This window comes from Corylus avellana, chromosome 10 (genome assembly GCF_965113065.1).
Source record: "Corylus avellana chromosome 10, dhCorAvel1.hap1.2, whole genome shotgun sequence".
Lineage (NCBI taxonomy): Eukaryota > Viridiplantae > Streptophyta > Magnoliopsida > Fagales > Betulaceae > Corylus > Corylus avellana.
In genome coordinates, this window is record NC_142499.1 from 21,692,419 (window position 1) to 21,708,297 (window position 15,879).

Sequence of the window (15,879 nt, forward strand, 5' to 3'; positions counted from 1 at the left end):
GTGATGCTGGCCTTAGGGTAAAGACAGACTATATTTAGTAGGGAAATTAAGGTCTCAGATGGTGATAGAATCACTATTTTGGAGAATTTTAATTACTATTATTATCCTTATTATTATTACTATTACTATTAGGGCGAATTGCTCATTAGTCCATGTATGTGATTTCAAACAGAGCTTATAAAACCTTGTAATATGCCTCTATAACAAAATGTTCCATCACACAAATTTGAGTAAATTTTTTCAATAGAACCTTTATGAATAACAATTTTACCTTCAAATAATTAAAAAAAAAAAAAAAATCAAATTTAGCGATTGCCAAACCACCTTATAGGCTTTTGGAGGTAGTGGGTCATCCCCTCTGGCCAATTCTTAGGGTGGTTGACCATCCATAAGGATTTTTGAGATGGTTTGGCCACCCATTTTACCTATTCTGGAGGTGGTCGACCAATCTTATCTTCCTTGAGGATGCTTTAGTCAACCCCAACGGTTGGGTTTAGGGTGTTCGAACTTCGAACCAGCCCCTAGATTGGTTAGAGAGGGTGGCCAACCACCCCAAGGGCCTATAAAGTTTGATGAGCTTTAAGCTAATAATAATAATAATAATAATTTTTTTTTTTTTTTATTTGAAAGTAAAATTGCAGTTTCATTGCAGTTATATCCCAAAAATGCCCTAAATTTGTCAAGAGATATCATTTTGTTACAATGGCATGCCAAATGGAGTTAAATTCTCATTTTGAAATCTCATGAATTAACTTTTTATAAATTCAAATAACAAGACCAGATTAATATACATTTTTTTTTTCCCTTAGTATTATTAGTAGAAGTAGCATTAATGAAATAGATAAAATTTTAAGTCATGGTACAAATATAGGGGTTAGACAAAAGGCAACAAAACAAAATATAATAACAAGCAAACTTTGAATAAGCGATTGTAGAAGGAGTAATTCTAGAAGGCATCTCAAATATATATCCTCCCCCTCAAATTTTTTATTTTTTATTTTTCCCTCAAATTATTTTTGTTCACACTTGCCCACATGCAGCTAATATGTATGTATGACTTTGTGAAAGTTAAAGAAGTTTGGCTTCATTCAACCAACCCCTTGAAATATTATTAAATTCACCCTTTTCCTATATATATACTTCAACAACCAAATAGTATTTTAAGCTTAATTCACCCGTTTCCTATATATATACTTCAACAACCAAATAGTATTTTAAGCTTACTTTATATCTATAATCAGACAAAAAAATAATTAGGTGATAAATAAACACTAGTGACGACCCTATGCATATCAAATTAATGACTTTTTGAATAGCTTGGTCAGGAGACTCAGAGCCTCAAATTTATTCGTGCATTGGCCTATTGGCTGGTTCCACAGTTTTTCTATGGTGGGGTTGGCTGCTTCCAAGCTAACGTGATCTAAGTTTATAAAGTAAGACCAATCATTCAAAAAAGAAGACCAGAATTGTTAAGTAATCCTCACCAAATACTCGAAAATGAAAAGAAATTAAGCATAGTAAGATAACATAAAACAATGCTCGAATTTTCTTGAGTTCAAACAATTTTTAGAGTCACACCCACCAGTAAAGTTGGAGTCTTACGAAACGACATTACCTTAGAAGATTCCCCGTCATTAAAAAGAAAAACTCCATATATAATATATTCCAAGGGGTAAATATATGATTCCTCACCGTGAATCTCAATCCATGGAATCAACATTCAAAGCTGGCGAAGTCATGGCATTTGGTTTGATTTTCCTAACAAACAGGCGTGTGTTTCCTTCAACTTAATGCTAGCCATCCCATTCTCTTTATATCCCTCTCTGATCTTCTTCTTCTTCTTCATATCTTTCTCTATCTCCCATTCCACACTATAAATTCCGTCACCTCTTCAGTTTTTTATCATATTGTCACCTCATGTTACAGCCTCCAGTGAGAATGTCGTCCTTTTTCTTGATGACCATATGCCCACTTTTCCTCAGCTTCTGTACCATTGTGGTGTCTGGCCAATGTTTTGGCAATCAGCAGTCTTTGTTGCTCCAGTTGAAGAACAACCTCATATTCGACAGTGCTTTGTCCGCGAAACTGGTGCATTGGAACCAAAGCGCCGATTGTTGTTCTTGGGAAGGCGTAACCTGCGAGGAGGGACGTGTTATTGGTCTCGACCTGACCAATGAATCCATCTCAGGTGGGCTCGAGAATTCAAGCAGTCTCTTCAGTCTACAGCATCTCCAAAACTTGAGCTTGGGTTACAACAACTTCAACAAGTCTCAAATTCCATCAGAGTTTGACAAGCTCATGAATTTGAGGTTTTTGAACCTATCAAATGCTGGCTTTGCAGGACAAATTCCAATTGCAATTTCCCACTTGAGGAGTTTGGTTTCTCTTGATTTATCTACCAGTTACTTTTTCAAAACTCCACTGAAACTTGAGAATCCAAATTTAAATACGCTCGTTCAGAACCTTTCTAAGCTTATAGAGCTTCTTCTTGATGGGGTAAAAATATCAGCACAGGGGAATGAGTGGTGTCGGGCCTTATCATCTTCACTGCTAAATTTGAGAGTGTTGAGTTTGTCAAATAGTTACCTTTCAGGCCCTATTGATTCCACCTTATTGAAGCTTCAGTCCCTCTCAATTATTTGTTTGGATAATAACAATTTGTTTACTCCAATTCCAGAGTTCTTCGCAAATTTCACAAAATTGATGTCATTGCGTCTCAGTTTTTGTGGGTTGATTGGCACATTTCCAAGAAAGATCTTCCAGGTACCAACACTAGAGATTCTTGACTTGTCTTATAATCAATTACTTAATGGTTCTTTGCCAGATTTTCCTCATAATGGATCTCTTCGGACCCTGGTGCTTAGCAATACAAGATTTGCGGGGAAACTGCCAGATTCTACTGGTAATCTCAAAATGTTGTCAAAGATGGATCTTTCCTTCTGCAATTTTGATGGGTCAGTCCCATACTCAATGGCAAGCCTCACACAATTGGTTTATTTGGACATGTCATACAATAGTTTCAATGGACCAATTCCTGTCTTCAGCATGGCCAAAAATCTGACCCAAATAAACCTTTCTTATAACAATTTAACTGGTCAAATAACTTCCACCCGCTGGGAAGAGCTTTTGAATCTGGTGGATCTTGACTTACGTTACAATTTGTTAGAAGGGAATATTCCAGTGTCTCTCTTTTCTCTTCCATCATTGCATAAATTACAACTTTCTAATAACCAATTTTCTGGTAAACTCGATGAATTTCCCAACATTTCTTCTCATGTGCTAGGCACCCTTGATTTGAGTAGCAACCACTTGGAAGGTCCAATACCTATGTCTGTCTTTGAACTCCGAGGTATTAAGTTCCTCTCACTTTCTTCAAACAAGTTTAATGGCTCCTTACAGTTTAGTGTGATTCAGCGGCTAAAAGATCTTTCAAATCTTGATCTTTCACAAAATAGCTTGTCGATTGAATATAATGGAACTAAGTCTTTGTTATCCTCCTTTCCCCAAATCACCACATTAAAATTGAGTTCTACCAAGTTGAAAACATTTCCTGGTTTCTTGAAAAACCAATCCAAATTAAGACATCTAGACCTTTCAGACAACCAAATTATGGGAGAGATACCCGATTGGATTTGGAAAAATCGTAAGCTTGTTCACTTAAATCTCTCTCATAATAGCCTTGTGAGGTTGGAAGGACCTTTGCTCAATCTTTCTTCTTTGAGTGTCCTAGACCTTCACTCTAACCAACTCCAAGGTCAACTCCCAGTTCTGCCACCATTTGCCACTTATTTGGATTTCTCAAGGAATGATTTGAGCTTTGCTATTCCAACTAGTATTGGCAATTCCCTGAATTTCACTCATTTCTTCTCTCTTTCAAGCAATAACTTCCATGGGAATGTCCCAGAATCAATATGCAATGCTTCATATCTTCAAGTTCTAGATTTGTCTAATAATTCCTTGAGTGGCACAATTCTCCAATGCCTGATTGAGATGAGTAGGACTTTAGGGGTGCTGAATCTAGGGAGAAACAACTTCATTGGCATCATTTTTGATACATTTCCTCACAACTGCGGTTTACAAACCCTAGATCTTAGTGGAAACCTACTGAAAGGAGTACTACCAAAGTCTCTGGCCAATTGCACAAAGTTGGAGATCTTAAGCATTGGGAACAATCACTTTGACGATACCTTCCCGTGTTACTTGAAGAACATATTCATGTTGCGTGTCCTTGTTTTACGATCTAATAAATTGTACGGGTCCATTAGTTGTCTAGGGCATGATGTCAACTGGTCAATGCTTCAAATTCTAGACCTAGCTTCAAACAATTTTAGTGGTAAGCTACCCAAAAATTTCTTCAATGCCTGGAGAGCATTGACGGTTGGAGAAGATAAGCCCCAGTCAAAGCCCAATTACCTTCAATTTGATTTCCTGGGATTCAATGAATTTTATTACCAAAATGCGGTAACTATTTCCAGCAAAGGTCTAACGATGCCGCTGGTGAAGATCTTGACTATCGTCACTTCCCTTGACTTTTCATGCAACAATTTTGATGGGCCTATATATGAAGAAATAGGCGAACTCACATTGTTATATATTCTCAATTTGTCTCATAATGCTTTTGTTGGCGGAATTCCACAATCTTTGGGAAAATTGAGTAATCTTGAGTCATTAGATCTATCAAGCAATGAGATTACTGGTGAGATCCCTGTACAACTTGCGGATGGTCTTATTTTTCTGGCAGTTCTCAACCTTTCATTCAATCAATTGGTGGGGCATATTCCATTTATAAAGCAATTCGCTACATTTCAAGAAAATTCCTATGAAGGGAATAAAGGATTATGTGACTTCCCTTTGAAAGAAATATGCACATATGCAGAGCCAAGATTGCCACCTCCAACAACTGAAGAAATTCATTCGGATTCTGGAATTGTGATTGATCAGAACTATCTAAGTGTTGGACTAGGATTTGTTTTTGGCTTAGGGTTTGTTGTTGTGCCCCTTGTGTTCTGGAAGAGGTGGAGTTTTTTTTTATTTTTTTTATTTTTTTTTATTGCTATCTTTATTTATATTACGTTCTTGAATTCACCCACTCAAAACAAATAAATTAACAAACTTAAAATACAAAACACTTTTAAAATTGTAATGTTACTTTGTTGTAGAAATATTTTAACAAAGCATACCCTTAATTTTTGAGGGATAGAAGCTATCTTATTATTTTCTTAATAAAAATTAAAAAAGAAAAACACATAGGGTGCCCATGTAGTCACCTAGGAGGGGTGATTGCACTACCACCTTGTCCTAGTTGGGGAGGCCTTACAGCCACTTCTCTCTTTTTTTTTTTGCCCTTTTTCTTTTTCTTTTTAAATTAAGATGACTCTAAATCTATTTGAGTTTTTTTTAAAAAAAATAATAATAATCAGGTGTATTCTATAGAAAATACATTTTCAAATGTGAATATACTTTTAAAAATTATATTTATCTTTATGTCACGTCAAAACACTTTTTCAAATAAAAAAACACATTACACTTACCTAAATTTATTAGGCATAACCATGACATTACAAACATATTGATGATATATATATTTTTGTTTTTCAGGATCATCTCTTAGCTATATCTTGGGGAAAAATTTTCCATAGAAGACAAGCACAGAAACAAGGTTGGAGGCATTAGTAATTGTTACGAGGGGGTAATAAAACTAGGCTTAACTCTGATTTTTTCGGTTTCAATATAAAGCAAAATTTAAATTAAAAATAATAATAATAATAAATATCCATGTAAAATGTTGTCTTAGGATATGATGTTTGTATTGTTGTAAGTTGTATTGTTGTAAGTTGCATTATTGAAATACTTTTTGTTCTTTTGAAGTTTCAAACAATGTTGTTGGACCATGCCTATCTCGTCTCCATACCCTTGGTTTTAGACGAAGATTTTCTCGTCAATGCTTTTGGAAGTGTTGATGACTAGCAGTGATAAACGTCCACTCCGTGTTTATTGGTTGTGCTTTTCTAAAATTAACGTGACTTTTAGATTATTATTGAATTATTCATCGATGACATGACGTTACATAGGGAATGATGAAAAAATGACTCTCATGTAAGGTTGGCAATTTTTGTCACGATTCACGAGCTTAACATAAATTTAATACGAAATTAAAGGGTTATAATTGGAGAACTTGACATTTTTAATTAAATGGGTTGAACTAAAATTAATTTAAATAGTTTTATACTCATGTATCGACACGACACGAACCCAACACATGACATAATGACTGCAATTTTTTACATGACTTACGAATTCAACACAAACCCAATACAAAATTAAACAGTTAGAGTTAAAGAGTTTGACTCATTTAATTAAATGAATCGAATTAAAGCTTGTATAATCTTATACTCATACTTTAAGACAACCCACACAATCACAAATTACCACCCTATTAATATGGAGATCAATAATCCTTGTTGCCAAGGCTTTTCTTATCAATGCCTATGGACATATTGACAATAAAACTTTTGTGAAAAAGAAAATTATTGCTATCTCTAACGGTGGCGATGGCCCTGCTTGGAGTGCTATTAATCGAATGGTTGAGATAACATGATATAGTTGACAAAGCTGCAGCTGAGGTAGGTCCACGTCATCTATCGCTTCAATTTCTCTCAACTGTAGGAAATGAGCGACGGCTATATCGCCCACCTAAAACGGACGGAGACAGGAACAAATTGTTTATTAGTGGTCTAGAACATGTTTAGGGGACGAGTGCGGCCATTTTAGGCAGATTAATTTCTGAGATCACTTTCTAATAATTGAAGGAGTGGGGCCACTATGATCGAGCGACGGCCGATTTGTTTGATTCCATTATTGTATGTTGTGCATTTTTTTTTTTTTTGTGAAAATTGTCAAAAAGAAAAATAAAAAATCCTTTAAGATTAGGACACATTTTTTTTTTTTTTTTTTAAGGGAACGTGTTCCAATATCAATATACTAAAACCGGACCCTAACTAGACCATGCTTTAAAATAATATCCTATAAAAGTTCTTTTTAGTGAATGGTCACAGAATTCAGAAATAAATTCAAAAATATTGGCTTATTGGTAAGGTTGATAATTTTTAATACGACTTTTAAATCTGATACGAACTTTATACAAAATTAAAATGTTATGGTTATAATTGACCTATATAGTCTTATATTCATACTTCGACACGATCACAACCTGACATATAACATAATGATAAGCAATTTTTGACATAATCCATGAACTCGATACAAACTCAATACAAAATTAGAGAATTAGGGCTAAGGGATTTGACATGTTTAATTTAATAAACCAGGTTATGATTAAGGTATATAATTTTATAAACATAATTCGATACGATCTAAATCCGACACGCGAACATAAATTGACACTCTCACTTACGGTTTCTATGATTTAGACAAGAATAATGTTGCATACTTATCTTTTATACAACATTCACACAATTGACCTGATGTCTCAGTATTTATTAATCTGAATTAGCCTTTATTTAAAATTAAAAATTAAATTTTTTTAAAAAAAGTTCAATAGTTAATGGGTACTATTAATTAACCCAGTAATATGAGAGTAAAATTGGAGATAAATATTTTAAATTACTCTTTAGATAAATATTTAGAATTAGTCTTTAGAAAAATTAGGAGATAATTATTGCTATCTCTAACGGTGGCGATGGCCCTGCTTGGAGTGCCATTGATCGAATGGTTGAGATGACATGAGCTGCAGCTGAGGTAGGTCCACAGCATCTATCGCTTCAATTTCTCTGAACTCTAGGAAATGAGCAACGGCTATATTGCCCACCTAAAACGGACGGAAACAGGAACAAATTGTTTATTAGTGGGCCTAGAACGACGAGTGGGGCCATTTTAGGCATATTAATTTCTGAGATCACTTTCTAATAATTAAAGGGGGGCGGCGGTGGGTGCGACGGCTGATTTGTTTGATTTCAATTTGTATTGTGGTGCATTTTTTTGAAAATTGTCAAAAATAATTCATAAATAAAGGAAAAAATACATTTTTTCTTCTGAATTATCCATTCATTTACATTTTAATCTCTAATGTTTAAAAAGTGACACTTGACCTTCCAAACTTTTAAATTGAGGGTAATTACGTAATTTTATAAGTTTTAATGAGAGCAAAATTAGAATAGAGGGCATCAAAATCCCACGTCAGACGCACATTGAATGATTTCCATCCAATTAGACGAAAATTAGTAACAGAGAGTCTGAATTAAAAATTTTTAAAACATTAGAAAGGTATATTGCCAATTTTTAAATATCGGAGTTTGAATTTAAAAACCCCTGAAACTTCATAAATAAAGTGAATTTAACCCTTTTTATTTTTATTTTGTCTGAATATAACCAAAAGAATAATGTTGTAAATCACATTTTTATTACGTTGTTATCCTACGCTGCTATATAGCAGTATCAATTAATCATTAATTAATTATTTTTAACAATAACTAATTTAATAGCTTTTTAACTCTGTCATATTCATAGAGCAATGATTTCTAGAATTAAAAGACCAATAAATTGATTGGACATTCAACTCTTCCATACTGAGGCTAACAAAAGCAAACCAGATTACCAAATTAATGTTAAAGAATTGGTAATCATCCATATTGGTTTTGTCCATGACAGCTTTATTGCCCAAGATCCAAATATAATATTATGTGGGTATTAGAATAACAAAATAAATAAATAAATAAATTTAGTCACTAAATTTTCTTGTGATTTTAATTTAGTTTTTTGGGTTTTTAATTTTGATAATTAAGTAAGAGGTTTCTTCTAATTTTGAATAATTCTCTTCATTTACTTATCATCCAATTAATTAACAGTGTATTAACAAACCAATACAGTAATATCATATGGCTTTTCGTTTAATATGTTATGGGTCAAAATTAAATTCTCAACAACTAAATTTAAATAGGGCATAAACCTATGACCTAAATGATTTTTCAAAAAAAAAAAAAAAATCTTAAACCTCTAATCCAGAAGACCATTATTAAGCAACAAATCAATCACCCTTTGATAGGGTGACAAAGAATATGTAAGACCCAAATTGTAAGCTTAGAATTTGGTGATACCATTTACTAATGGCCGACTTGGACCTCGGTATACGTCAAGTCGTCCAACGAGGTTCATTTACCCTTCGAGTCGGGTTGCGTTTGTTGACTGATGAGTTAGTTTTGTCTGTTTCTTATTCTTACGAATTTTTTTAACTGGACTACCGACATGCAGTAAACTATACTATCATAATTAAACCAAATTGCTCTCATAAGATGCCAATTTAAGAGCAAATGACTCTTCTTGAGACCCAAAAAGTTTCTCAAGGACTTTTAAGCAAGAAAGAGTATAAAAAAAAAAGGGGAACATATTTTATAAGAGTTTATAGACGAAGCATGTGAAATAAGTTTAGCATTCCAATCACGAAGCTTCAAGGAAATTTTCCACTGAGCTGCTGAGGACAAATGGGCCGCCAATCGAACAGAACAAAAGAAAATCAGGCGATAAATAGTAAATGCTAAAACAAACAAAAAATGGAAAATATCCTCTTCATTTCAAATTTCTTCAATTTCTTTTATTTAGTATATTTTGAAGGAAACAGGATTATCTCTAGTCCATTTTGGACTGGAGAATATCTAGTTAATGGTCAGAATATATTTAAAGAGATCCCGAGGCCATTAATAGGACATCCGTCCCATTAATAAAAAAATAAAAAAAAAATAATTTATATATATATTAAAAAATTATAAAACAAAATTATAAAAAGTTATAAAAAATTAAGGGGTGGCCGAAGCCACCCTTGGCCGGCCATTGGGGTGGCTCTCAAGTCACCCCCAGCTAAAATGGGTTGGTCCCCTAGGGCCAAGATGGGGTGGCCAGCCACCTCTTATTTTTTTTAAGTCTGAACTTTTTTTTAAAAAAAAAAAAAAAATTTGTAGTGGGATAGGGTGTCCTATTTGAAGCTCTAAGATTTCTAAAAAGAAATCTCAACTATGAACTTGATATTTTCTATCTTGTTCCATTTTGAAGGGTTGTGTACTATCATTAAAATTTTTGAACAACATTACTTTTTAAAATAAACTAAATAAAAGAAATTAAAAAAATTTAAAATGAAAAGGATCATTTTCCCCAAAAATGCCCCACAGCTCGCACGCAACACTTGTCTAATCAATAAGGCCAAAATCATTGACCTGGTAATATGGATTTGTTTTGAGGGAACTATAAATAATACCACACTTTTATATTTTTACACTTATTTTTATAGTATTTTAGGTAATTTTTTAAAATTATTATTAAATTAAAATCTATTTATCTCAAATACAAAAAGTCACCTTTTAAAAGTGTGAAAAATGTATGTGAGAATGTGAACTTTGCTGGTAATTTCAAATCATTGATTCTAAAACTATGGCCGTGAGTGAGTAAACCTAGGAAAAAAGAAAGAAAAAAAAAGGGAAGAAATTAAGACTTGTAAGATCAAATAATGGAGCTCTGTATGGTCTTCAAAAGTGTGTTATATGGTCTTTGTTTGATGTTGATTTTCGCTCGGTCCAATAATTAAATCAAATAATTTATTTTTATAGAGAGAACCTTGATTGATTTTTTGGGATATTTGATAGTCATACATTTTTAGCGTTGATTTTACTCTTCTTATATGCAAGATTTTTTGAAAGTGATAATTGAATAGTGTTTTTTTTTAAAAAAAAATTTTTTGCCATGTAGTGCGTATTTCTATACTTTTATATGAAGGATCAAACAATATAAAGCCCTCTTCTGTCCACAAAAAATAAAAAATAATAATAATAATAGAGCCCTCTTTGGTCTCTATACTTTTGTAGTTCTTTTATTTGAGTTCGTTGCTATTTATTTCTGTATTAGTCTTCAAAAGTGACTTGTAAATATATTGTTATAAAAAAAAAAAAAAAAAAAATTGTTAATACTTTTTAGATTTTTTTATTTTTTTTATTTTTTATGAAAAACAATATAATAATATGACATAATCGTAAGAGTAATTTTGAATGCTTTGTATTTTATAAATATTTTATATTTAAGGTTATTTATTAATATTTTTATTTAAACAAAAAACTTTAACAAACTAGTCATGCAATCATTAACAAACATTGTAAGAGTAGGAATCTCAATTCTCAATTATACTTTTATTATAACTCTTTAATTTTAGAGATTTAGAGCTCTTTAATTGAGTGAGTTCTTTGCTATTTATTTTCGTATTAGTCTTCAAAATAACTTGTAAATATATTTTTGTTAAAATCTTTGTTTTGTATTTAAAATAAAAACATTAACATACAATCAAAAACATAAAAAAAAAAATTTCTTAAAACGCAAAAATAATTTTTATTATCCTTTATATCATGTCAAAAACCCTTTTTTCTCAAAAACACAAGTATCCTGAAACACATTATAAACATTGAGAAATGATCGTCTAAATTTCACTAATCACCCTGGGTATGTTTGCCAAAGGATTGGAATGGACCCGACCCAAAGACGTCAAAAATTTATCTCAAAATTAATTCTAATATTTTTACTTTTTGCATCACATCAATCACTTTTTATTATTATTTAAATAAAAAAATTCATATAAAATATATATATATTTTCACTTTTTCATATAAAAAATATATATATATATATATATATATATATATATATATATTTTCACATTAATCAAATTTGTTACAATTTTTACCTACTCCTTTTTTCTTTTTTTTTTTCTTTTTTTTAATTTTTGGCCAAACACACCCCCTATTTTCTGACAGCCATGGCATTGGTGCTTGGTTTTTCTAAGACAGAGACGGGTTCCAGAAGAAAAGTCTCAAAAGTCTTCATCATTGATTGAAAAAATAAAAAACACAGTTCAACAAACGGACACGCGATATGCTTCAATGGCGCTTCTCCGTTGACCATTCCATTCTCATTCAATCCCTCTATCTGCTCCCGGCTTGGCTCTGCTGTGTCTTTTTCTTCTTCTTCTTCTCTTCTGTCTCCCCATTTTACACTTTCGGTTTCTGTCCCGTGCCAAAACCGAGTGGTTTTTGGTCGGCCACGGCTCAGAGCCGCAGATAAAAGGGTCAAGTTCACGAGACTTTACCCTCTTGAACCCACAATTGATTTCATCGATTCTTCACTTCTTTCTTGTATGGGTGTCTCTCGTTACAGCTTCCAATGAGAATTCCGTTCACTTCACGGGTTTTCTTGATACCCATTTGCTCAATTTTCCTCAGCTTCTGTATCTTTGTGGTGGCTGGCCAATGTTTGGACAGTCAGAGGTCCTTGTTGCTCCAATTGAAGAACAACCTTACATTCAACACTGCCATGTCCAAAAAACTTGCTCGGTGGAATCAAAGTGCGGATTGCTGTTCTTGGGAAGGTGTAAACTGCTCGGAGGAAAGTGTTATTGGTCTCGATCTGACCAACGAAGCCATCTCCGGTGGACGTGACAACTTAAGCAGCCTCTTCAATCTTCAGAATCTCCAAAACCTGAGTTTGGCTTACAACAGATTCAATGGTACAATTCCATCGGAGCTTCAGAAGCTGACGAATTTGAGTTATTTAAACCTATCAAATGCTGGCTTTGCAGGGCAGATACCAATTGAGATTTCTCGCTTGACAAGGTTGGTTTCTCTTGATTTATCAGCCGTTTACTTCCCCGAAACTATTCCTCTGAAACTTGAGAATCCAAACTTAAAGATGTTGGTTCAGAACCTTCCTGAGCTTATAGAACTTCATCTTGATGGGGTAAACATATCAGCAAGAGGGAATGAGTGGTGCCAGGCCTTATCATCTTCACTGCAAAATCTGAGAGTATTGAGTTTGTCAAATTGTTATCTTTCGGGCCCCATTAATTCCAGCTTACTGAAGCTTCAGAACCTCTCGATTATTCGTCTGGATAATAACAAGTTGTCTACTCCAGTTCCAGATTTCTTTGCAAATTTTAGACAATTGACGTCCTTGCGTCTCAGTTTTTCTGGGTTGACTGGCACATTTCCAGGAAAGATCTTCCAGGTACAAACACTAGAGATTCTTGACTTGTCTAATAACGTACTACTTCATGGTCGTTTGCCTGATTTTCCTCAGAATGGGTCTCTTCGCACTCTGGTTCTTAGCAATACAAATTTTTCAGGGACATTATCAGATTCTATCAGTAATCTTATAAAGTTGTCCAGAATAGATCTTTCAAACTGCAATTTCAGCGGATCACTGCCACACTCATTGGCAAAGCTTACCCAATTGCTTTATTTGGACATGTCATCCAACAGTTTCACGGGACCAATTCCATCATTCAGCATGGCCAGGAAACTGATCCAAATTAACCTTTCTCATAATGATCTAATTGGTCAGATTAATTCCACTCACTGGGAAGAGCTTCGGTATCTGGTAAGCCTTGAGCTGCATTACAATTCACTGAATGGAAGTATTCCAGTTTCTCTGTTTTCCCTTCCAAAATTGCAAAAATTACAACTTTCCAACAACCAGTTTTCTGGTCAACTCAATCTTTCCAACATTTCTTCTTACCTCCTGGACACCCTTGATTTGAGTAGCAACAACTTGGATGGGCCAATACCCACGCCTGTATTTGAACTCCAAGGTCTTAAGCTCCTCTCACTTTCTTCAAACAACTTCAATGGCTCCTTGCAGCTTAATGTGATTCAGCGGTTGAGAAATCTTTCCAGTCTTGATCTTTCGTACAACAGTTTATTGGTTGAATATAATGGAAATGATGGAATTAATTCATCTTTGTCCTCCTTTCCCAATATTACCACATTAAAATTGGCTTCTAGCAAGTTGAAAAAGTTTCCTGATTTCTTGAAAAACCAATCCAAATTAACCTATCTAGACCTTTCATACAACCAGATTGACGGAAATATACCAAACTGGCTCGGAGAACTTCGTAATCTTACGTACATAAATATCTCTTTTAACCGACTGGTAACTCTGGAACGACCTTTCTCCAGTCTTTCTTTTTTGAATGTCCTGGACCTTAGTTCAAACCAGCTCCAGGGACAACTCCCAGTTCTACCACAGTCTGCCACGTACTTGGATTTCTCGAGGAATAATTTCAGCTCTGCAATACCAGCTAGTATTGGTGGCTCCCTTAATTTGGCTTATTTCTTCTCTCTTTCTAGCAACAAGTTCAGTGGGAGTATCCCTGAATCAATATGCAATGCTGCATATCTTCAAGTACTAGATCTGTCTAATAATCTCTTCAGTGGAAAAATACCCCAATGCTTGATTGAGATGAGTGGAACTCTTGGGGTGCTGAATCTAAGGAGAAACAATCTCACTGGCTCAATTCCTAATTCGTTTCAAGGCAATTGTAGCTTACAAACTTTAGATTTCAGTGGAAACCTAATAGGTGGAAGTTTACCGAAGTCTCTTGCCAGTTGTACAAAGTTGGAGGTCTTGAACATTGGGAACAATCGCATCGAGGATACCTTCCCATGTTACTTGAAGAACGTGTTCATGTTGCGTGTCCTTGTTTTGCGATCTAACAACTTTGGTGGGTCTGTTAGTTGTTCAGAATCTAATGCCACGTGGCCAATGCTTCAAATTGTAGACGTAGCTTCAAACAATTTTACTGGTAAACTTTCAAAAATTTCTAACTGGATGGCAATGATGGATGATGAAAATGAGGCCCAATCAGAGCTCAATCACCTCCAATACCTCCAATATGAATTCTTGAGTTTGAATCAATTTTACTATCAAGATACCATAACAGTTACTATCAAAGGTCTAGATGTGGAGTTGGTGAAGATTCTAACTCTCTTCACCACGATTGACGTTTCCTGCAACAACATTGAGGGGCCAATACCAGAAGAATTTGGGGGACTTAGATCACTCCATATGCTCAACTTGTCGCACAATACTCTTACAGGCCAAATTCCACCATCTTTGGGAAACTTGACTAGATTGGAGTCATTAGACTTGTCAAAGAACAAGCTTACAGGGGAAATCCCAGTCGAACTTGCAGCTGGTCTGATTTTCCTTTCTGTTCTAGACCTTTCGTTCAATCAATTGGTGGGGCAAATTCCAGTAATAAAGCAATTTTCTACATTTTCTGAAGCTTCCTATGCAGGAAATAGTGGATTATGTGGCTTCCCTTTGAAAGCAAAATGCACACATGCAGAGCCAACTTCTCCACCAGCACCAGCACCAAAATCTCTAGACACTGCTTCAACTATGCTGATTGGATTTGATTGGCAGTTCATAGTGACTGGACTTGGTTTTGGCGTAGGAGCGGCTGTGGTTGTTGCTCTCCTGATGTTTTGGGAGAAAGGGAGAAGATGGTACGATGAAAGCATTGATAAAATTCTGCTCGTGGTTCTTCCCATGATGGGATTGTCTTACACAGGCTGCAACAATAGGGCTGAGGCAGAGGAAGATGCTGAAGATGAGAACACAGAGGACTACGATGATGATGATGAAGATGAAACGGAAGATGAAGAATTTCGAGGGCGGTACTGTGTTTTTTGTTCCAAACTGGACATTAGTAGGAAGAGGGCCATCCACGACCCCCATTGTACATGCTATAACTCACCCCCCATTTCTTCTTCTTCCTCTACATCCTCATCTTCTTCATAGTTACATCGACAAAGTAAAGCTTTCTTCCCTCTTATATTTCATTATATTTTGGACTCCTTCTTGTTGTATATAGGTACAGGATCATCAACCCAAGAGAGGCGGGATGAGAACATATGCTGAACTTGTAATTGAGTAGCCTTTTGGTTTAGAAATAATCTCCTTTTTGCCTAACATCTGAATTGGGTGTGTCTGTTCTGGTATCATGTGGAAAGAGAGCGTGGCAGAGCTGTGCCATTACTCATTCAGGAGAGC

The 15,879-nt window shown here is 34.6% G+C and overlaps 2 protein-coding genes across 2 annotated transcripts; both read left to right on the plus strand.

Moving 5' to 3' along the window:
* The first annotated feature begins 1,905 nt into the window (after nucleotides 1-1,905).
* On the plus strand, nucleotides 1,906-5,967 carry LOC132162486 (receptor like protein 24-like). Its single transcript, XM_088511444.1, has 3 exons — nucleotides 1,906-2,954; nucleotides 3,018-5,015; nucleotides 5,835-5,967. The coding sequence occupies exons 1-3, from the start codon at nucleotides 1,918-1,920 to the stop codon at nucleotides 5,965-5,967; spliced, it is 3,168 nt and encodes a 1,055-aa protein (XP_088367570.1). The 5' UTR covers nucleotides 1,906-1,917.
* A 6,128-nt stretch (nucleotides 5,968-12,095) lies between these two features.
* Nucleotides 12,096-15,838, plus strand: LOC132191377 (receptor-like protein 6). Its single transcript, XM_088511453.1, has one exon. The coding sequence runs from the start codon at nucleotides 12,211-12,213 to the stop codon at nucleotides 15,625-15,627; it is 3,417 nt and encodes a 1,138-aa protein (XP_088367579.1). The 5' UTR covers nucleotides 12,096-12,210; the 3' UTR covers nucleotides 15,628-15,838.
* Nucleotides 15,839-15,879: the final 41 nt, after the last annotated feature.

Bases quoted from the DNA above. Each gene is read 5' to 3' on its own strand.
- LOC132162486 (XM_088511444.1), top strand. From the start codon at position 1,918: ATGTTACAGCCTCCAGTGAGAATGTCGTCCTTTTTCTTGATGACCATA. The intron at 2,955-3,017 runs GTCAGTCCCATA...GTCATACAATAG, and splicing joins TCCTTCTGCAATTTTGATGG to TTTCAATGGACCAATTCCTG. The intron at 5,016-5,834 runs GTGGAGTTTTTT...TATTGTTGTAAG, and splicing joins CCCCTTGTGTTCTGGAAGAG to TTGCATTATTGAAATACTTT.
- LOC132191377 (XM_088511453.1), top strand. From the start codon at position 12,211: ATGAGAATTCCGTTCACTTCACGGGTTTTCTTGATACCCATTTGCTCA.